The sequence below is a fragment of the Balaenoptera physalus genome (genome assembly GCF_965194825.1).
Source record: "Balaenoptera physalus genome assembly, chromosome: 2".
NCBI classification, from domain to species: Eukaryota; Metazoa; Chordata; class Mammalia; order Artiodactyla; family Balaenopteridae; genus Balaenoptera; species Balaenoptera physalus.
The window spans coordinates 155,754,128-155,777,180 of record NC_138883.1 but is presented as its reverse complement, the minus strand read 5'-3'; the positions used below and the strand labels follow the sequence as shown (position 1 = coordinate 155,777,180).

The window sequence follows — 23,053 nt, the reverse complement described above, 5'->3', positions numbered from 1 at the left end:
CTGGGGCGCTGGCTTCCTGGATTTTATTTACGCGGAAGTCCTCGCTCAGAACCTTAACCTAGCAGGGTGAATCACCGATACTCTTGTTCAGCACTTTTCTCATTGGCAACATTGGACTTAAGACCTCTTCTGAAAATAATTATTAAATTATTATTAGCAGTAATAATCACACTGATCATGCAACATTATCTTGGGCTTTTTTTTTTTTTTTTTGCTAACTGACCAGATAACTTCTTTTTCCTCCTCCTTTCCTGCAAAAAATAAAATAAAGTAAAAATAAAAATTAAGAAAAAGAGCATTTACTCTTCCGTGAACTGGCTCCACTGCCTCTTCGGAAGGCAGCCCACCACCCTTGTCACTCATTTGATCTCTACAGCTGGTGTCCACTGTCTTTTCCCAGTGGCCTTGGTGATATTAAAAAAACACTTTTGTTGAAGTAGAGTTGAGTTACAATGTTGTGTTAGTCTCAGGTGTGCAGCAAAGTGATTCATTTATACATATATATGTGTGTGTGTGTATATATGTATTCTTTTTCAGATTCTTTTCCATTATAGGTTATTACAAGATACTGAGTTTAGTTCTCTGTGCTATACAGTAGGGCCTTGTTGTTGTTTATCTATTATATATATAGTAGTGTGTATCTGTCAGTCCCAAACTCCTAATTTATCCCTCCCCCACTTTCCCCTTTGGTAACCGCAAGTTTGTTTTTGATGCCTGAGTCTATTTCTGTTTTGTAAATAAATTCGTTTGTATCACTTTTTTAGATTCCACATATAAGTGATATCATACGATATTTGTCTTTGTCTGACTTACTTCACTTAGTATGATAATCTCTAGGCCCATCCCTGTTGCTGCAAACGGCATTTCATTCTTTTTTATGGCTGCGTAGTGTTGTGTGTGTGTATACACCACACCTTCTCTATCCATTCATCTCCTGATGGACAGGTAGGTTGCTTCCCTTAGTGATATTTTAAATGTGTAAATCTGATCATGTTCCTTGCCCTTGAGAAAATAAATTTTATTTCAAAATAGAGTATATTTATTTTGGAATATATTATACACATACATTTGAAATATACACGTGAGGAGTTCACAGAGTGATATAGTGGAAATACAAATCCCCCCTGCGCCCCGTCTAGACACGGGAAGTTGCGGGTCCATTAGCATCCCTCCACCTGACCTTTCCCCATCCTCTTTCCTGGCTCTGGGTAACCAGCTCCCTAACTTTGGTGTTGACCGTTTCCTTGCCTCTCCTTGTAGTATTACTACCTATGTATGTTTTCCTTAATATTACACAACTTACTTTTGACAACACGAGAAACAAGACCAGCCCTGATTGTTTCAGGAGAGGGCGTTTTCCTGCTCTCCAGAGCAGAGGATGGCTGGACAGTGCCTCGGTCCCAAGCTGGCCTCACTTTCCCACAGAGTTTGCAGGGGAGTTGAGTAGGCACAGTCCTGAGCTAATCTTAGGGAATTAGTTGGTTCATCAGCCAAACTGTAGCTTGAACTCCAGGTACCGGACCTCCCTTAGAAATGTGGACGGGTCTGGCTCCGGTTCTCAGAACAGGCCCAGCACAGCATTTCTGTGCAGTGACTTGAATGTTCTCTTCCGCTCCAGGCAGCGGGACCTCGAAGGGGCCCTGGGACCTTGTTCAGAGTGTGGTCAGGACAAGCCAGGTGCCGTTAACAATCTGGGTCTGGCTTACTTTGGCATTTTGTCCTCAGCTTACAAAGATGATACAACGAAGCAAGGCATCTTAGTGCTGGCAGCCTGCTCTCCTCTCACCTCGAGTGACTGAAAGAATCCTGATTCTGTCCTCACGCTTCCCTGATAGTTTGGGTATAGAACTCTAGGTCAGCTGTCACTTTTCTCAAGAATTTGGAGGTATTGCTCCATTTTTCCTTTTCTCCTCGGGCATCTTATATTCTCCTTTTCTCCACTGTTGTGAAATTTCACGATGATAGGCCTTTGCAGGTGTCTTTCCATCCAGAACACAGGGTACCCCGGGTGTCTGCAACTCATGCCTTTAATTTTGGGGATGCTTCTTCTAAAATGACGTCTTCCACTTCTCTTTTCTCTGTTGTCTTCTTCATCTGTGACCAGGTGGTAGTCCTGGGCTGGCTGTGTAATTTTTTCTTCTTCTTTTCATTTCAGGTTTTCATTTTCTCCTCTGTTTTTGCTCTACTGTCAGAGGTTTCCTGCACTCATTTGTGCTGTTGTGTTTTTATGAGCACTTGTCTGGCGCTTTTTCTCTGAATGCTGCTCTGTTTATGGCCTCCTCTTCTTGCAGCCTGGAAGCATGACTTTATCTTGTTGGAAGTATTGATTTTTTAAAGTTTTCTTTTCCCAGAGTAGTTTGTTTCCTCCATGTTGCTTTTGGTTTCTAACTTTCTTGCTAGAGGCTTTCCTCGGGTATCTGAGAATCCTTGACTGTGCGCTCTTGAGTAAGAGGGAGATTCGAAAGCTGAGGGCAGGGCTGGGTCATGTAGGGGGACCTTCTTTGTATGGAGGCTACTTCTTTGTATGATGGTTTTTCCTCTTTAGCTGATTTCCAAGGAGGAGAATTTCAACTTCCCACCTGGGGTTCAAGGTCGAGCTGCCTGCATTCTAGGAGCTGAGTGGCAAGAAGAGAGCCTGGGGTTTCCGTATTTTCCTGCATCCACAGACCAGGGACCACCTGCTTCATCCTCTTCAGAGGAAACTGGAGGACCACTGGTCTGTAGAGTCAGGGAGGGGAGGATACCTGGGGTCCAACTGCTTCCTAGACAGCTCCCCACGCATCTTCTTCTATCACCTCCCACGCACCCCCAGTTTCAGACATACCTGCTCTTACCGGTTTCTGAGCCTCCTGAAGGTCCTGCCCTGTTCACTAGGCTGGGTCTCAGCTTTTCTGCAGGAGGCTTGGGACTTGGCTCTGTTGAATATGTTAAATTAGTTGTTTCTTGTTCATCTGCATTTTAGCTTCTATTCTTTAGTTTCTGTTCAAGTGGCTTTGCATCTTTAAAATTCTTTACTGTAATTTTGGTTAGAGTTTAGGAAGAGGTGAAATTAATGTGTGTTTTTAGTCAGCTGTCTTCATGTGGAGCTCCCCTTTTTAAAGTCTTGTAGCTTGGACTGTAGGGTAAACTCCCACATCTTTCATTCAGTGAAACATTACTCCTTGGCTATAGTCATACTCAGTAAGTATTTCTCAAATATACGGTGGATTATTGAATGGACAAATGCATTTAACTCACTGATTTGAAATACTTTGAGTTAATGTAGTTACAGATTAATTGGATATGCACTTATTATTTAGAACTATGAATACTAAGACTCAAAATATATAAACATTAATAATCCTCATATATTTTAAACTAATAATTAAGTAACTCAGTAAATGTTTATTGAGCAGTTACTCTCGACATAATTCTCTTGACCCGATTCCAGGGTTTCATAATTGTTTATATTTTCCTCTAAAATACAGTTGCCTCCTTCCCTCACTTTAATGTTTTTCTGTTAGAAATCAGACTACTATTTTTATGGAGTACTTGAGAATTCTCCCTGTCCTCAATATTTTGTTTATAATTAATGGTTGCTTTTTAAAAAAATATTTTATTTTATATCGGAGTTTAGTTGGTTAACAATGTTGTTAGTTTCAGGTGTACAGCAAAATGATTCAGTTATCCACACACATGTATGTATTCTTTCTCAAATTCTTTCCCCATTTAGATTATTACAGAATATTGAGCAGAGCTCCCTGTGCTATACAGTAGTTGCTTTTAAGAGTAGATACTGAATATTTTCTACTTTTCACAGGGCCTACAGGATGTATGGAGTGGGCAATTAATAAATAAAAATTGGCTGAATTGAAAATTCTGTGTTCTTAGAGCTTGTGAGATGCTTTTATAAATGTTTTCTTTTATTTCAATTTGACGGAAAAGAAAGGGGCAATTTTCTGAACCAGACTTTGTATGGGGGGAATATTTATACACTTAACTTTGAAATCCTGAGAACAACCACTATTAGTTTCCTAAGGCCGTTGTCATAACGTACCACGAACTGGATAGCTGCAAACAAGGGAAATTCATTCTGTCATGGTTTTGGAGGCTAGAGGTAAACATCGAGGTGTGAGCAGGGCCGCGCTCCCTCTGAAGGCTTTGAGGGAGACACTGTCCCTTGAGTCTGTTCTCACTTCTGGGGGTTGCCCGCAGTCCTTACCATTTCTTGGGTGTGACAGCAGACCTCCAATCTCTGCCTCCGTCTCCACATGGCCTTCTCTCTACGTGTCTGTCCCAATTTCCCCCTTAGGGACACCGGTCGTTCGATTTGGGCCTGTGCTAAGGCAGCGTGACTGCAGCTTAACTTGAGCACATCTGCAGAGTCCCTGTTTCCAAATCAGGTCACGTTTGCAGGTTCTGGGTGGATATGCCTTTTTTTTAGGGGTTGCTTTTCCACCCGGTACAACCGCATTTCATGGATGTACAGTAATTTAAGAAAGCACATAGTAATATTCTCTACTGAGTAATTCCACTTAAATGGAGATAATTAAGTTCAGAGGCATTGCATGGGGGCATGGGATAAGGTTCAAGCTCTCTTAGCAGTTGCTTCATTTTAATAAAAACGAGAGAAGACTTATTGCCCTTGATTTGAGAGAACACTTTAAGTGACTTTTGGTTGCCATATTTTACTGAGAATTCTGACTTCCCTATTTGGAAAATGCAGGTAAATTTTAAAACATATTTAGAAGAAAAATAAGTAATTAATGAAATGAGTACCAAAAAAAAGGGGAAGGGATTAAAAAATATTTTTTGTTATTGAAACATAAATAATGAAATGTTTTTTTCTTGAAAACCAGTCTCATTACTTAGAGACCCAATAGATTTGCTGAGAATAATCCATATATCAATACTAATTTATTTGAGAAAAATATTTAGTATATATTCCTGCACTGCCAGTCAGCAAGGTCTCTCACTAGCTTTCTTTTTTACTTATTATATTACCTTTGCAAGCCATCACATGATTAACTTACGACACATCCCACTGTCAAATAAAGTGAAATGCCCCAATTTCAATAAAAACTTTTTACTTTTGTCCTCCCAAAGGACTACTAGGGTAGGTTTCTCTCAGAGTTTGTTTCTGTCATGAAAAATGAAGTTAATACAGGGCTAATCCAGTTTTTTGGCCAGGGATTTTTATACTGCTTCAGTTCTAATTCACTAAGTATTTACTACAATATAAGGAGTGGATTTGAGGTAATTTAGTTAAGTTTTAAAAATAGGGCCAAGGGAGACTAGACAATAAGAGTCTAGGGCTTCCCTGGTGGCGCAGCGGTTGAGAGTCTGCCTGCCAATGCAGGGGACATGGGTTCGAGCCCTGGTCTAGGAGGATCCCACATGCCGCGGAGCAACTAGGCCCGTGAGCCACAACTACTGAGCCTGCGCGTCTGGAGCCTGTGCTCCGCAATAAGAGGCCGCGATAGTGAGAGGCCCGTGCACTGTGATGAAGAGTGGCCCCCGCTTGCCGCAACTAGAGAAAGCTCTCACACAGAAACAAAGACCCAACACAGCCAAAAATAAATAAATCAATTAATTAATTAAAAAAAAAAAAAGCAAGGTTTTTTTTAAAAAAAATAAGAGTCTAACTATAATGAATGTAGTATTTCATGTGCGAGGCGCTTATAAGCCTTTTATAATTACTGCTACTTTTCATTTTCTGCTGTTCTTGTAAATTGTAATCTTCATTTGTGACCCCTCTTGTTTGCAAATGTTAAGGTATAGAAATTTCACTGACAACTCCTATATATATCAAAAAGACCTGCAAATAAGAAACAGCAGTTCCTAATTTGCCAGGTAATTGAAATACAGTACTTTCCCCTTAGAGGAATACAGATGTTCAGCCCAGGGAAAGCAGGGGCTTTTCAGTGCACCTCATTTGTGACTACACCTTGTAATTTCAAGGAAAGAACATTATTTGAAATGTCACTAAAATCGTTCTTCATTTTTACCCCTTAAAAAAGTGAAATTGTTTGAATTTTTTTTTTCATTCTTTCTGTTAACAAAATATTTAAAACCTTTGGTGTTTGAAATACCAAAGAAGCTATTTAGAGATTTGCAGAAGAGCCGAAGGAACTCTAAATAAAGCATTGAGCTGGGGCCATAAACCTTGCATGCCTTGTATGTCGGGGTTCCCAGATCTGCCGCCAGGTTTGGTAATTCACCAGGACTCAAAGTTGTTACAATCACGGTTACAGTTTATTATAGTGAAAGACAGATGGCAAAATCAGCAAAGGGAAAAGTCTCATGGCGTGAATTCTGGACACCCACACATAACGCTTCCAAGAGTGCTTTCCCAGAGAAGTTGCCCAAGGCAACTTCTTAATTCCTCTCGTAGCGTGTTGGGCCAACATGTGCTAGGGATGCTCATGAGAGACTCACTGCCCAGGGCTGGCGTGGGGGGCCGGCTGTGTGGGTACCCACCTTGCCCAGCACGTACCCATCTTCCAGACTCCCAGAGGGAAACGGGGCGGGGGGGGGGTGGTCAGTATAAACCCTATGGTTGGTACAAACCATGTAGGCACAGTAGACCACTCTTACATTTAGGGAAGATTTCATGTCATTGTCGGGTTCAGTTTATCAGCTGTGTCCCCATAGGCCAGCCAAGACCTGATCCTGGAAGCAGGCCTTTCTCAGGACTGCAGTCTCAGGCCTGCTACATGTGTTGGTTCTTCTCTTCACACCTCCATTCCGTCCCTTCACACAGTCTGTTGGCTGTACTTTGAAATTCCATCTGGAGTTCAATCACCCTTCACTTTGTCCATCACCACTACCCTAGTCTAAGCTATCATCCTCCCTGGACTCTTGCATTCATTTCACAGTTTATTTCTGGGCTTGTTATTCTCTGCCCCTCTACAGTTTGTTCTTCCAGGAGCAGCCAGACAGATTCTTTTAAAACAAAATTCAGATCGTGTCACTCCATTGCTTATGTGGCTTCTGATCTGACTCAGGTGTGATGTGCCCTCTGAGCCGCTTTGCTGCTCGAGGTTCTCATACACTCTGCTCCACCCGCCGGCTTCCTGCTCTCCATCCAACACACTAAGTTCCCAGGCCTTCGCAGTGATGCTCTGCCTAGAAAGTGGTCCCTCTGGCCAATGCCTCAAGCCTTCTTCCCTCTCTTTCTTCAAGTCTCTGCTTAAAATAAAGAAAAGCACCCTCACCTCCATCTCCCCACAGCCTGCTCGGCGTTTATCCCCCCACATAGTCTGCATCAGTTTGCTTTCTCTGCGTCTGGTCTGTTTCTTCTTCCTGGAATGTACCCTCCGTGAAAGGAGATTGTTTATTTTCATGACTGCGCCACCCCGGTGCCTTGAACAGTGCAGCCCATCTTAAGCACTCAATACCCATTCTTGAGTAGGTTAGTGAAGGACTAAGTACAGATCTCAACTTAGAAAGTTAAAGGCTCAGGAGAGGTCGTCAGTACAGCTTGAATGAAGTAAGTTCCCGCGAGCGGTTCCGAATAACAGGGGTGACTTTGTACAGAGAGGAAGCAAAGGGCTTGGTGGCTCCTGTTTGGTGGGTTCAGTACCAAACTGGTACTTTCACGATCAGCTAAAAATACCCCAGGTCAGTTCTTGGCTAAGTGGAGGAAATAGTTGAGAGCACCGAGAAGAAGATTAGGGATGAATTGAAATTAAGAAAAGAGCTCAGCATAAAACCCCCCAGGTTCTATGACACCCCATTGCAGGTGAGCTTGCAGGGCCAATGTTGGCTTCCTGCTGGACGTGATCACAGAGTGGAGGGAATATTGCCTCCTGTGTGTTGCCTGTGGGTTTTTTCTTTTCAAAGCATCTGGCCCTACGATCTCTCAGGGTCTTGACAATAACGTAGTGTCAGGTGCTACGGTGTATGGTGTATGTGTTGTTTCCTCTTTAAACACATAGATCAGTGGACACACGGGGAGCTTAAGGAACGCCTTGGGGGGAACGTGTTAGTTTAGGGACAGACTTGGCCATAAATGACAGGTTTCTGCCTTCTGCCCTGTTTTTCCACCGCTGTGCATGTCTTCCTAATATCACACGCGATTCCTCTGATATGATTGTAGCTGTGAACGGATGGGATGCAGTTGGACAGTGATGACCTGATGCTTCCGGGTTATTTCCCTTTTATTGGAGCCTGAGGAGAGATGTGATTTTCAGTGGGACACGTACACCCACGATACTAGCTACGTTCCCTTCCATTGTCGCCTCCCTGACCAATTCCCCATCAATATCTGTGGCCAAGGTGGAGGTTATAGGGAGTCGAGGTTATGATAACTAAGGCTTTTACTTCATCAGGACTCACAGCAGGTAAAAAGTGTACCTGGTCCAGTACTTGATAAAATACCCAGGCTCCTGGTGTCTCCCCTATAGCTCAGCTCCTGCTGTCTTTGACTTGGGTAGCGGTCGAATGGATCCAGAATTGTGTATCTATAACTGATACGCATTAAAAGTGCCCTTGACATCTGTAAATAAAGGGCTTCCACTAATGGCAAAGCGGTAAGTTAAATTGAGCTTGCTTTGGTCTCAAGTGATTCCTGTCTCACTTGCTTCATTGCTTCTTGCTTTCCCCATAAGTTCATGTTTAAGAAACAGAAGGAAGGGGCCGCTGAGAGAAGGCTAATTGAGAAAAAAAGATGCTACATGTGGCCATTATTATATTTTTACACAAACACATAAGGAAAGGCATTCCATGCACATATTTCTTCTCTGTTGAGAGTTTTCAGGCTGTGCTCATAATACACGGAACATTCCACATCTGTTATTTCTTTAGCTCTTTTCAGCTATGAATTATGTATCTGTTGGTGCATTTGTAGATTCAACCTTTAGGAGCGAACTCCTTGTCTGTTTTCACATCTGAGACCTAGGTTACAGGCCAGAGAGAGAAGGTTAAGTGTGGCCAAGAGTGAAAAGCTTCCCTTTCTCATTCCATCTGGTCCAGCCAAAGGGGTAAGAAATGGTGTGAGCCGCTGTTACCATAGATTTTCAGGTTGCGGTTTCTATGGCGACCAACTTTTGCTGTCTTTTGGTAGCTAAATACAGCAGCAATACAAAACTCGTAGCTGAGTTTGGCCTTCAGGTACTGGGATCCTTGGATTCTCCCAGAATTTGCTCGAGGCCACCTATGTAGGGCCAGAACTTAATTTCTTGAGCATGACATTCCCTGTCCCACCTGGCAGGGTGTCTGATACCAAATAATTTAGCAGTAAGTGTTTGTGTGATGCCTGGTTGCTATTTCCTTCTCACCAACTGAAACCCCAGTGGTTCTTTGAAAGGGAGTCTGTCTTAGACAGTAGGTCATGTTGTGACCAGACTGGTGGCTCGACCCCTGTGACCCTGCTGGTGTTGCTGACCTGACTCTTGAGTTTCTGCCCAGCAGCTGGTCCCAGGCTGGCTTCCCTCCAGCTCTGGCCCCGAACACCCAGACCTGGGAGCTTGCCCTCTGCTATTCCCTCCTTTGCCCTTCTCATCTCTTTAAAGACTTGGGGAGGTTTGTTAAAGTCTCTCGGGGATGGTGAATCGCAGAGATGTTCAGTTTGTGTCACTCCCATCCTTTGCCACTTTCAGAAACCAGAAGGGGGGCCTTGTTTGTGTTATTTTTCATGTGCTCTGGGTTCTTGAACTGCAGCCCACGCATTACGTTAACTCAGAAAGCGCCATGGGGACATCATGTTTTTATGCATGCTGGAAAAAATCTGGTGAGACCTGCTAAAGAGGGCAACTTTGGTCCAACAAGTAAAGGTAACGATGAAAATCGCAAAGCCCAGATGTATAAAGAGTTCACTCAACGATGGCTTGATCTCAGGGCCCCCTACACCGCTGCCTGCATCTGCTAGATAGCGACTTGCTTTTAATTGTAAACACTAAGAATTTAAAAATACAGTCCACTCTTAGCTATCTGAGCTGCGAGTTATCCTTCCCAAATGTCTTCTGCTGGCCGCTGATTATTCTGGCTCTCTCCAGTTCCTGGGTTTCAGGGAAAGCAAGATAATATTTGCATGAACTTCATGTCATGGGTGTTGGGATACGAGGAGGGGGCATCGATCTCTTATTTATGAAGCAGATGCATTTCAAAGTGATTGTCATAGCATATTTTAATTTTTTCTAGATTTTCCATGCTACTCGCCATTAGTTAGAGTAATTAAGAATTGATCATAATTCTTTTTGCTGTGGATGATTTGATAATAAATGATAGTATAGTTGTATGGAGGCAGGTTTTTTTTCCCCTCAAAGCACAGACAGATTATTTTTGTTTGTAGGTTAGGTTGTACTTTTTTTTTTTTTTAAGATTTTTTTTCTTGATGTGGACCATTTTTTTTTTTTTTTGTCTTTATTGAATTTGTTACAATATCACTTCTGTTTTATGTTTTGGTTTTTTGGCCACGAGGCATGTGGGATCTTAGCTCCCCGACCAGGGATTGAATATGCACCCCCGGCATTGGAAGGCCAAGTCTTAACCACTGGACTGCCAGGGAGGTCCCCTAGGTCGTACTTTTAATCTCCATCTTTTCTTTCATGGATAGGCAGTTGTAAATTGCAGGATCTCAAGTAGGCAGACGGATGTAAAGAGAAGTTTAAGTTCATTCTGTCTACAGAGGTTTAAGATCTAATGGAAAATGAGGACCACGTATGATGGGGCCCCAGCTACTGAACCTTCCACATATTCCCTCCTGCCTGAGAAAGGCCCCCTGGTGCAGAGGTTTGTGTGAGCTGCAGGTGTAAATGAAAGCGTGGGAATCCTTCCGTCCTGCGAGTTCTCTCTTTCCTTCCGTGGGCAGCCAGTGTACAGTGAATTGCCGTGTCGATGGCACAAAGTCAAGGATAAGGTGAAACTCTGCCCCCTGTTTCTTCTCCAGCTCCATTTATAACCAGAAGAACCCACATAAACAAATCAGATAAACTTTTTTTTTTAAACTGAAATTTTTATTGAGATAATTGTACATTTACATGCAGTTGTAAGACGTAATACAGAGAGAGACCCCGTATGCCTACTCTTCACCCAGTTTTCCCCAATGGTGACATCTTGGATAAAAACCACAGTTTTGCAGCCAGGATATTGACATTGATACAATCCATGATCTTACTCGGATGGCCCCAGTTTTACATGTGTTCATTTGTGTGTGTGTACTTTTAAAAAAAATTTTATTTTATTTTATTAAAAAAATTTTTTTGAAGTATGGTTGATTTACAGTGTTTCAGGTATATAGCAAAGTGATTCAGTTATACACACACACACACACACATATATATATATATATTCTTTTTCAGAGTCTTTTCCGTTATAAGTTATTACAAGATATTGAATATGGTTCCCTGTGCTATACAGTAGGTCCTTGTTGTTTACCTGTTTTATATATAGTGGTGTGTATATGTTAATCCCAGACTCCTAATTTATCCCTCCCCCCTTTCCCCTTTGGTAACCATAAGTTTGTTATCTATGTCTGTGAGTCTGTTTCAACAAATCACATAAACTTTTACATGAATAGATAATGTTCTGTGTTTAACATTAAAGAAAAGGAATGGATGAGTTTAGAATAGTAGAAACCTGACTTAAAGCCCCCCCAGTATTTAAGAACATGTCATGCTTGGAGTCGGTGGAGAGATTTCTAGATTCCAACAGAATTACTTTTTGCCCAATTATCTTGATTTTGCTCAGAGTAAGCACAAGCACACATGGCACATATAACACGCCTTTGCAAAGGAATTTGGAACATTTGATCATTTCACTTGTGGTTTTGTACAAATTAGTCCCCTTGCTGGACCTTGGTTGTTTCTGAGCTTCCAGGGCTCCTGGGAGACTTCAGGTCCATCAGCCAGGGGGGTGGTGAGCAGGGCGTGGCCGACGCGTCACAATTCCTTGTTCTCCTGTAGTAAGTTACACACCTTTGGGATATCTTTGGAATATACAGTATATTAACACGCTCAGACCCTTCAGGATAGCGTACAGAATAAAAACGCAAATCAAGCCGTGGAGACTTCACCTGGACGCCCACATCATCCTCCAGTGGAAAGTCATTGCAGCGATGTCGACCATCGCTTCAGTTGTTGAGCCCAGACAGGACGGAAGAAGTGGTACCAGCCACTCCCCACACGTAATCTCGTTATCCTCACGATAACCTGACATGCAGGTATGATTAGTCTTCCTGTAACTTGAGGAAAATCAGAGAAGCTCATCTCCTGTCCTACCTCACACAGAGCCTATGGTGGAAGCAGGACCCAAATGCACATCTTAACCGACTTCAGTCTTAACTGTATCTAAATCAGTGGTTCTCAGCTGGGGAGGATCTGGCAGTTCTCTCAGTGTCTGGGGGCATCTTGACGACACAGAGCTGGGACAGATGCTACTGGCATCTGTGGGTAGAAGCTGGAGATGGACGGAACATCCTATGTGCACAGGACAGCCCCTACTAACAAGGCATCGGTTGCCCCAGGATGCCAGCAGTGCCCAGGTGGAGAAACCCTGGCTAGAGAATGGGTGCTTCTCTTACCAGGAGGTAGGTTGACCCATGGAAGGCAAGGGCAGCTGGGATTTGAGGACGATGCTTGAGATTTTCACTGTTCTTAGACCTGTGCCAGGCTGGCTGGCAGTCGGCACTTTCCCATTGGGAATCTTCTCCGCCTGTGGCAGAAAGAACACAGATGAATGTAAGCTCCTGTGTTTCAGTAGCTCCTGCTGTGTCCAGAAAGGGCAGGACACAGAGTCAACCTTGCCCATCACTGACTCTTCATTCTCCCTCTGAAGGCTGGATTCCACATGCGGGGAGACAGTTCAGGGCCATTGGCCTTGTTTCCATGACAACAGTTGAGTTGCATTGAGGGCTCTCAGTAGAGGGGGACACCCAGCAATAATTTTGTCAACCGCATCCTGGCAGTGGGGTGTGAGGCTGGGGAAAAGCTAACCCCCAGAGCCCCGACTGTGGTTTTCTTTAGCCCACAGCCCTCAGGCTGGACACGTGGGGAGACACCCTAGCTCATTAGGAGAGAAGTAACTAAGCTTAAGAACAGACGGTATAATCACTGTTTACCTGTACCCGCAGCATAGGCTCTGTTTTTTTCTCATAGTGGTGCTGTAAGTAAGGTTGAATTTCTTGCCACTTACAATGCTTTTATGGTGCTTAAGTATTAATGAAAGGCATTCTCATTGCCCCTGTTGTTTGAAAACAACCAGTGTACCAGTTTTTGGACTTACTGTGGAAATAGTCCTGCTGTAATCGCCTGTTATGAATTCTTGTGGTTCAGGTTGAAGTATATAGTACTACGTTTTCTCATGACTATTTTTTAACTTGATTGAATGCAGGACTAGTTGATAAGATTGCTACTTAACAGCTGTAAATAAAAAAATGGAAACGCTTATTAGTGTTCAGCTTATAGATTTTTTATTACCTTTTTGTGATAAATATTTCATTGGCTGAGTTTAATTCAGTGCGACAGAATTGACATATAATAATGCTATTGGTTTAATAAATGCTGGCATCCTAATGTCCATTTTTAGATGAAACTAATATAATGAGGGTAATTATCTAATGAACATATGAGCACTAGATCTTTGGTAAAACAAAAAGAGGAACAGTATGATGAACTGCATTGGATTTTTTTTTTAGCATAACATAGCATGCTGATATGAATAAAGGAATTAAAGCCTAGGTCATTATATATTGGTTTGAATGTAGTACTAATTAAAACCTTCCTTTGACTTTTCTGAAGCCTGTTCTTGGAAATTATGCAAATTAATTGAGGCCTTTGAAAAGATTCCTATGCAATGTTTGAGGTCCCTGCGGACCAAAAACTGGCATGTTGGAACTGAAAAAATTATATGGTGCAGTGTTTTTGTGTATGATGCATTCAAAGATTTTAGTACTTAAAAAAAATGTGGAGGCGGTTGAATTGCATTATCAGTTTTTTTGTCCATTTTTTTTCATATCAACATAAGCAAAAAGAAAACCGGAGGATTAAAGATTGAGGATCAGATGGCCACCACTAAGGAAATTCCTGGAGCATTTGATTGTGGAACTCAGGCTGTAAGAATTAGGTTTCTGCACAGGGCATGAGGCACTGCTTTTCTTACATGAATATTCTCACCAAGTGCATTTTAATTGTGTTGTGTTAATTAGTGTGAACTCCCTCTCCCCTGTGCCACATTCTTCATATTTTTATATCGTGTGGGGTGTATTTATCTAATGAAGCAGGGCTGGCAAGAAGCATCAGCTGTCTTGGGAGTCTGTGATCATAGCACATACTAAATTGTAAGAGCGTAATTGGCAATGCTTCCAGCCTCTAAAGTAAATGGAGAGCAGTGGGTTAAGATCCAGGAGGCATTTGAGAGATGAGTTGAACCTAAGACGATCGAATGTTCTTTCTTTTTCCTTGTCTTCTGTCTCTCAATTAGTAATACTCTTCTCCTCCTTCCATAGATTAATACTCCGTCACTTATCTGTTTCATAGAGAACCTCAGTATTTACCCTGAAGCTTCGTCGTTCTGCCAATGACCAATATTAAGGCAGCTCTGTACAGTAGTGTTTCTTAAATAGTGATGCTTGATTCTTCCAGAGTCAGGTTGTGCTTTCTTCTCAGGGCTGGTAGTCCCTTCAGAGGCACTTAGGGGACCAGTGTGTACCTGGGTATGCTCTGAAGTTGTCTGATGTCCTCTGTCTCACAGGTGAAATAAAGTGGGACACCAGCCAAACTGTAAAGGCAGAACAACCAGCTATATTGTGTTTTGTCCAGACTTCTTCTTCCAGCGTTGTACTTGTATTTATCACATCTCTGTCATTTTCTAACTAAATTTCAAGCTTCTCAATGTCGGGAACCACATCCTCTTTTTTTTTCTTCATTCAGTACACAGGTTAGTGCTTAACACAGGGTATTGAAAAATACCGCTGGCAGCTTGAGACTCATGGGGACTTTGCAGCTGGGGACGTTTACTAGATGAACCACATTTATCAGGTAAACCTGTCTGGGTTCACACTGATAATGTTATGAGAGATAGGTATCAATGACGGATAACTTGTAGAGCATCATAGGCATTTACTGGACACGTTTTTAAAATCTTCGTGGCTTAAAGAACACGAAGGCAGTTAGTAAAAAAATAATGGTTCACTGTTGATAAAGACTGATTGACTTTATATGTAAACATTGGGAGGTAATTTTAGTGTCAAAATTTTCTCTCTGACGGTTTTTTCATAAACCATTGAAAAGTGCTGTGAATTGACAGCAGAAATTGGAGGTTTTCAGTAAGTGGTCAGTATTCATAGCTATCGCTTTTTAACTTGGCAATATCTGTCTTTGAGATAGCATCTTAGGAGCTTATAGGTTATAAGGGTTTTGTTTGTTTGTTTACCATTAGCAATAAAAAACGCAAAGATCCATTTTGGTCTTTGCTTCCCGGTCTGTGCCATAACCTGATAGCTAATCACACACAACTAGGTAATTTGATGGCTAGATCATGTACTTAGCGTCAGACCACATGGATTTGAGTCCTGGCTCCTCTTGTGAGCTGTGTGTTCTTGCTTAGGTAACTTAACTTCTCTGTGCCCCAGTTTCCTCTCTAAGATGGATCCTACCCCATAGTCTGTTGTGAGGGGAAAATAATAATACAAGGAAAGTGCTCACATGTATTTACAATATGTTCATTGCTGTTACCCTTTCTACCGGCTTGAATATTATAAACCAAACCAAGCTACTCTCGGTGCAGTCAGTGTATCTTAGTAGGAGTGAGTGAAAGCTCCGTGGGGTCAGGAGAGAAGAAAGCTGATGAAATTCATGTGGATTACGGAAGTTGATGTGTATATAATCTCTTTTACATTGTCATTCGACTGAAAATAAGGTTCCCTGAAGAGCAATTGTTAAGGTAGGCTAGTAAGACAGCCCTCCAATAAAATGAATGGTATTTTACTTCTGATCAATATAAAACTACTTCAGGGCAAAAATAAAATGTGTAGCCATGAATGGAGATGGGAATGACATTGCCAGCCTGTCTTAAGGAGTTTTTCTGTAAACAATTTGACTGGACTCCAGTTCGTTTGAATAAACAGTATTTCATGAATGTGACAGGCACACTTGTAAATGTCCTAAGGATTTACTACTTACTCCTGATCTCAGGAATAACATCATTCTTGATCCAATAATTTAGAGGTGTGAAGGATTCTCTAGAGCTTTGCAAAGGCCAGAATGTATCTTTCAACCCACCGTGAATTTCCCATTATCTCTCAGTAGATAATCGGTTTTGTGAATCATTTCAGGGACCAGGAACTCTCTCTGTGTCTCTCTGTCTCTGTGTCTGTCTCCCTCTCCCCACTTAGAACTGAGAATGATTAGCTGGTGTTTGTAAATGAGTGCACGTACTCTGACTGCATTAACAGCCTGAAGTAAATGGTCTAGGAGTGATAAATTTGTTTTTCAATGAGAATATCTGTACCCTTTCTTATATACTAATATGGATGTACATTTATACACACAAAGAGCTCAGATGGTCTGTGTATTGGCTTATTCAGAAATTAACTGGTGTTGAATTTTTTATCATAAAAATCTCTATGTTTGTTAGGAGTGCCGAACGACTCCTTTTGCCTCTGAAATCAGACTTAAAAGCCTCAATCCAGTATCTTAAGACCCAGTCTCCCTAACTAAATTTACTGTTCCACCTTCTCAGAATCTTTTCTTTGTCATTCTAAGTCTCATGCTTTTTATATTCAAAATTAAGGTTCACTCCTTTAAATCCCTGGACTGCCGTCATCTTGGTGGTTATAATTTTTTGATGCTACAAGTAAAAATAGTGTTTGTTCTGAAATTTTTTCTAGACCTGGATCTTCCATAGCTGTTCTTCATGTCTTTTCCTTCTCCCTTTTGACAAATGCAGTTTTTGTGTGTATTTTGTGCATCACCTAGTGGCATGGTGTGTGGAACCCCAGTGGTTTCTAATGAATGCTGAACGAATGCATGAATGAATGATAGAATATAGAATCAGAACGGATGTCAAGAAATCTAGTTTTTGATGCTTCTCCAGCTTAATTCAATAATTATTTCTTGGCATCTTTCTTGAATGAACTGCATAACGTAAATGAGAGGGTTTGGCATTGACTGGAAAATATTGCATGTACTGCATGGCTAACAGTCATGTGTTTTAAAGATTTCCAGTGACCAGAAATCTAATGAAAATACTGCCCTTCCTCTCGAGTTCAAAGTTTCTGGCATTACCGTTCATGAATAACATAAATATTTGAGTAGCAGATTTATAATCATAATCAAACTCATAATCATTATGGGTCTTTGCTCTTTGATTTAAAATTTTTTCATTTTGTTGACTTGCTTTTGAACCTGGTGGGACTTGTACACATTATTACCAGGAGTTTTCTTTTTTTTTTTCCTTTTAAATGCTGATTAAAAAGTGACCTTAAGAAAGTGGAAGTTAGGGCTGGGGATAAAGGGATGTATTTTATAGTTTTCAAGTTCCTTTCTGAAATTTGGAGCTCAAGTTTAATAAGGTATAACAGATAGATGTGGATATTTGAGACCAAAATATAAAAAACCTATGTGTGTATGCAGCTACCTCCCAAAATGTCCGGCTTCTTTTTCAGTATATTAAACAAGAGAGTTTAAGAGTTTTCACATAGTTTGGAACAAAAAACAGATGCATTTCCACAAGTAAGAAATTTGTGTGCTTGCAACTGAAACCTAGTAGAAATAATTTAAGGTGTAGGAAATCTGAGCCATGATTCACAGGGGAAAACTTGTTTCTAAAACTTTGTTCACTAGGCATTATTTTTAAACTGTTTAATATTTTAATGTCATCAGGACAGAACATTGTCAACAATATTTTAATTGTTTAAAAATATGTCATTAACATTTTATTTTCACTCCACATATGGCCATGGATGATTTTGAGGTGAGTGGTATTTCTTATGTATGAGCAGAGAGAGAGACTCTCAGAGGTTGACAAGGGAGCACAGGGACATCTACAGAGAAGTAAGAAAATATGTGGTATCTGCACAAAGTGATCCCCTCTTAACCTACAGGTACTGTTTGATGCAGGGTGCCATGGAATCATTAACGATAAGCATTTATAATAGAGTCCACAGCCTTAAAAAGAGAAAGTTATCTGAGGACCAGATTGCTGTCGTAAGCTTGTATGCTTTATTTCTAAGGAAAGGCAGGTCCCACTAGACAACTGTGAATCAAGTAAGGCAGCAGGTAAAGGACAATTACTAGTGTAGGGTTCCTGGGGGCTTTAGGGTTTCCAGCCCAGCATTGGGAGCTGTGATTGAGCAACCTTCTGGCAGAGATATGGGATGGGTGTAGACTTGGCTAAAGACTTCAAGTCAGTGGTCAAGGTCACAGTGAGAGCCTGGGATGTAGAAAGTGCCTGGGGGTTATGGGTCAACCCTACTTAGAAAGCTGGCTCTACTCAGAGTGCAGAGGGAGGGACAAAAGTGTGTGTGTCAAAGAGTGGGCACACAGTCTGAAATCAAGAGGGGATTCAGACGGTGGGTAGACCAGAAGCCCAGAATGCTGTCAGGACAGCCCTACAGCAGAAACAAAAGGAGAAGCAAACGGGAGAGCAGGTGAGAGATCAAAATTGCAAGGAGAGCCCTAGTGTTACAGGCAGCCAGGGAACAGGCACGAGTTTCCTGTTATTGGTGAACCGCATCTCAAGAACGTTTAGCCGTCCGTGTAGCTGTGAATAATGGGAGAGACACTGCAGCAAGGAAGGACATTGCTAGCAGAGGGAAACGGAAGAACTTCCGTGAAAATAGTACATTCATCTTGCCTGTTTATCATAGCTACACGTGTCATTAGTGCCTGAGGACATTTATGTAATACCAAATAATATCATAACGATTGCTTGATAAACTTGTTGAGTACATTCAAGCAACGTTTTATAGTATATCTTAATTTTAGAGTAATTCCTCTTTTCAGAAGGTTAAAGAGTTTTGTGCCTAAAATGGAAAAAATATTTATCTGCAAAATCCACTTATGTGATTCAGTTCTTATTGATAGTGAGACACTAGGGTGCGTTGATGTTTGCTGAGAGCGTTAACTTTTAATCTTTCAGTCATTTTGGGTTTCCTACTTTTGTATTAACACCTGTGGTTTCTGGCTCTGCCTTGGTGTTTGGGGTGATGTGTGTTGATTTGCATTAAATCTCTATGCTGTTTCTTTTGATTCCTTTTCCAAGCCACCTTTCAAAGTAAATGCTTTATTTTCAGTAATAAAAAAAGGAACTCATCTCCTGTGCCTAAGAATAGTTTTTAATCAAGTGATGATTGTTAAGTTCAACGAGTTTTCGTCATACAAGTCCTTGCCCACGGAGCACATCACCCCCCTCGTTCTGATCAACCCCCTCCCTGCACGAGGCACCGTGTGCTCCAGCCAGACCCAGCATTTGTTGCTCACCCACTGGGTACGGAGACTTGCAGGCAGCTGTGGCCACAGGAGAAATGACAGGTCCTTGTGGTTCTATAGGCATTTACATTCTGTACCTGCTTTGGTAAAGCAAAGCGGTGGTGGTGAGTTTAATAAGTGGATCTGGTGTCATACACTGTCCTGTTCTGATCAGCTTTTGTGGGAGGAGCTGGCACAGCCCTGTGGGCTCCGCACGGTCCTCAGAGTTGGATGTATTTAGAATGGCACCCTTGAATTAATGAAAAACCCACTTTAGGTTCCACATATAGGTGATATCGTATGATATTTGTCTTTGTCTGACTTACTTCACTTAGTATGATCATGTCGAGGTCCATCCATGTTGCTGCAAATGGCATTATTTCATTTTTTTTACGGCTGAGTAATATTCCATCGTATATATATACACACACACACCATATTTACGAAACACAAATAGAGTCACAGACATAGAAAACAAACTTATGGTTACCAGAGTGGGGGGTGGATAAATTAGGAGTTTGGGATTAAAGTATACACATGACTGTATGTAGAATAGATAACCAACAAGGACCTGCTGTGTAGCACAGGGAACTCTACTCAGTATCTTGTAATAATCTATAATGGAAAAAAAATCTGAAAAAGAATATACGTATGTATGTATAACTGAATCACTTTGCTGTACACCTGAAACCAGCATCGTAAATCAACTATATTTCAATAAAAATTTTTTAAAAATCCACTTTACATTGGCAGATAAAAGAAAGTCATAGATCCCCAGATATTTTTGTATTTCTCACCCAACTGATTTATTTAGAAACAGGAGGATTTACTTGCAGCTATTATTTCCTCAGGGACAGGCTGCAGAGACATTTATTTATCCACTACTGTTTATACAGCCTGTGAGTTATGAGGTGACCTTCATCTCTGCAAGATACATCCTGGTGTCCAGAGTCCCGCCAGCCTCATCTGTTGCTGTGTAGCTGAAGTGGTTATTGAAATTTGTTTTCTTGAGAAGGCAGGAAAGCTCCACTCACACACATAAGGTTGCTGTGAATTGTCTATAAAACTGCCAGGCGCCTATTAAACGGGGGGGGGGGGGGTGGCTCATCTTTATAGAGCAGGAGACGGCTTCTGATTGGGCACAGGGCTGTTTTGGAGTCTTCTATACCCACATGTCCAAGGACCAATATCAGTACCAGTAACTGATAACCTGAGTGCTCTTCAGCACGGAAGACAAGCTGTATCCCCCAAAAGATCCTCCCCGAAGCCTGCGGAGTGACTCCGGTAGCAAGAGGCCATGTCTTCTGAGGAGGCCTCTGCCGTGTTTTAGATGACTGATCGCTTCTATTACCCTGCCGAGCTTTCCTGATGGCCCCTAGGAAGATCAAAGCTGTGCGGGGTGAATTTTTTTTTTGCTTAGTATAAATTTAAGCCTGGCCGCCAAGGCTTGTTTCTCCCTTGGAGAAGCAATTGAGCCTGCCGAAAATAATTAAATCCGTGATACCTTGCCATAATTAGAAATCTGAAATGGGGGAGGGTTAATTATTTCAATCCGATTTCAGCCGCCCACTAAAACAATCAAGGAAAGCATCCGGACAGTTACCGAGTTAGCTTACAATACCATTGCTTTTAATATTTTCGTCCTTTTCCCCGTAGGACCACGCAGATTTGAGAAGCCATTTCTTCACAGTTGGGATGAAGCTTGAAACAGTGAACGTGAGGGAGCCCTTTCACATCTGTCCTGCATCGGTGACCAAGGTGAGGTCCCTCCCTTGCTTTTCACCTCCACCTCCGGAGTGGGTCCAGTAAGTCTTTCTACTCCAAGCCAACCAGATGAAATAGGCTCGTGTGGGGATCTGTGGTGACGCAAGTAAACCCAAGGAGGAGGGCCTCCTCTCCAGTACAGTGCTGTCTCAAGCTCCCTTTTTATCACTGATATCCGAGCGAGTGTGGTCAGATGCCTCCTCTTGCAATGGGTGGGGTGAACTTCACTTGCCCTCCGATAGTACCGGACGCAGACGCTCGTGTCCTGCAGAGACTTGGAGGAAGATTCAGAGGCTCAGCTGTGAGTTCACAGCCGTGAACTCAGCCACCGAATAGGTGCCACCTTCTCTTACTGACCACAGTGACATGGAAACTGCCACTTGTCCCTGTGTTCGTGAGAAGAAACCATTGATGAGTTTGTAATCTTTGTAATAGTAACTTGGCCCTCCTGCTGCACTGATAATAGTTCATATGATCTATTTTGCAAATATTTGAAAATGGTGAAAAGCAAGTTCCCATCTCCAGGGGATCAGCGCTTCACTTCCTTTCTCTCATCTGCTTTCATTGACTAAAGGAAAAGTCACACGTCTAAGATTCGTAGATTTAAAATGAAAGTACCGTTTCACGCAGACATTTTTATTATGGCCTTGATAGTCTTTTAAGATTATAATTTCCCTTCCGCATCAAAGAAATCTCAACGAAGTTACCTATCGTAACATATAAAGTATGTGTTTCTACCTTAAAAAAATATATATGTATATACATATATACACACACACACACACACCATTTATGTCCTGTTAATGGTGGGAGAAACCAACAAACTAAGATTCTTAGCCAACATGTTTTACTTAACGGCCTTCTGTGCATTTCCTGGGGTTCAAAAGTCAATTCCATTTTAATTTCTTTTTCTGAAGGAGACGGGATTGTTAATGTGATTAATAGTATGAAGTTGTTTGAGTCATGCTTTTTTATTTATGATTTTATTCAAGATTTGGTAAAATTTGAGAAATACAGTGGTGATCATGTATTACAGAATATGGGAAATGGTTATAATGAAATGTCCTTCTTTTCTGAAGATTTTTTTCTTTAGAGAACATAAATTATTTTGTAACTGTTAAAGCAGTTTATTTAAAGGTTAGCTGCATAGAACAAATAATGACTTATGCTTTGAATGATCATCTCGGGTTGAAGTGCAAGTGTTCATACACCATTCATTTATAACCTTTTTATTTGAAATGGCCTTTAGGGTTCTTATTGTGTGTTCTGGTAGTTGGCACATTTTTCCAAAACTAAGGAGTGATAGCTTGTTGAACCCTGGCCGGAATTCCTCTTTGTTCCAAGCGGGTGATTCGGTAATGCCAGCTGCCCATTTATCTGGGTACGTGTCATCCTCTTCTCATTCTAAGAGGCCGTGGTGTCATCTTCACCTGGTGTTTATAAAATAAACCAAACCGAGGTGCAATCTGTCAGTGGTCGACTCTCACATTTTTCTACCTTTAAATAATTGTAATACATAATGTTAGAATGTGACATCCTAATTATCATTAGTTTCAGCCCAGATATCTTCATCTCATTGAATAGACTTCCAGGGACAGTAGTTTGGTTTTCACAAAAAAGAATCTTCTCTCTAAATACATGTTATTGGAGGTTGGGGGTGAGGAGGTATTTTCTCTGGTTTTTAAGTCACTTTTCATTTTATTTTTTCTTACCCTTTGTACCTAAGATAAAATACTTAAGTCATTCTGTTTTGCATTTATCCTTCCTTCTTCCTCCTCTTACTGGCTGTGTACTGCTGCCTCTTAGAACTTGGGTCGGCACCTCTCCAGGTGCAGGACTTACCTACAGGTCATGAAGTAGTAGAATATTCTTAATGTAGAAGCTGTTTATAATTAAATTTA

The 23,053-nt window shown here is 41.5% G+C and overlaps 1 protein-coding gene across 9 annotated transcripts in view; it reads left to right on the top strand.

The window, feature by feature from the left end:
• Nucleotides 1–23,053, top strand: part of SFMBT2 (Scm like with four mbt domains 2) — a 219,241-nt gene that overhangs the window by 117,560 nt on the left and 78,628 nt on the right. For all 9 annotated transcript variants that reach the window (XM_082450574.1, XM_082450572.1, XM_082450570.1 and 6 more), the window contains one exon: nt 21,045–21,146. In XM_082450574.1, coding sequence (XP_082306700.1) covers nt 21,045–21,146 — 102 coding nt within the window. The remainder of the gene's footprint in view (nt 1–21,044; nt 21,147–23,053) is intronic.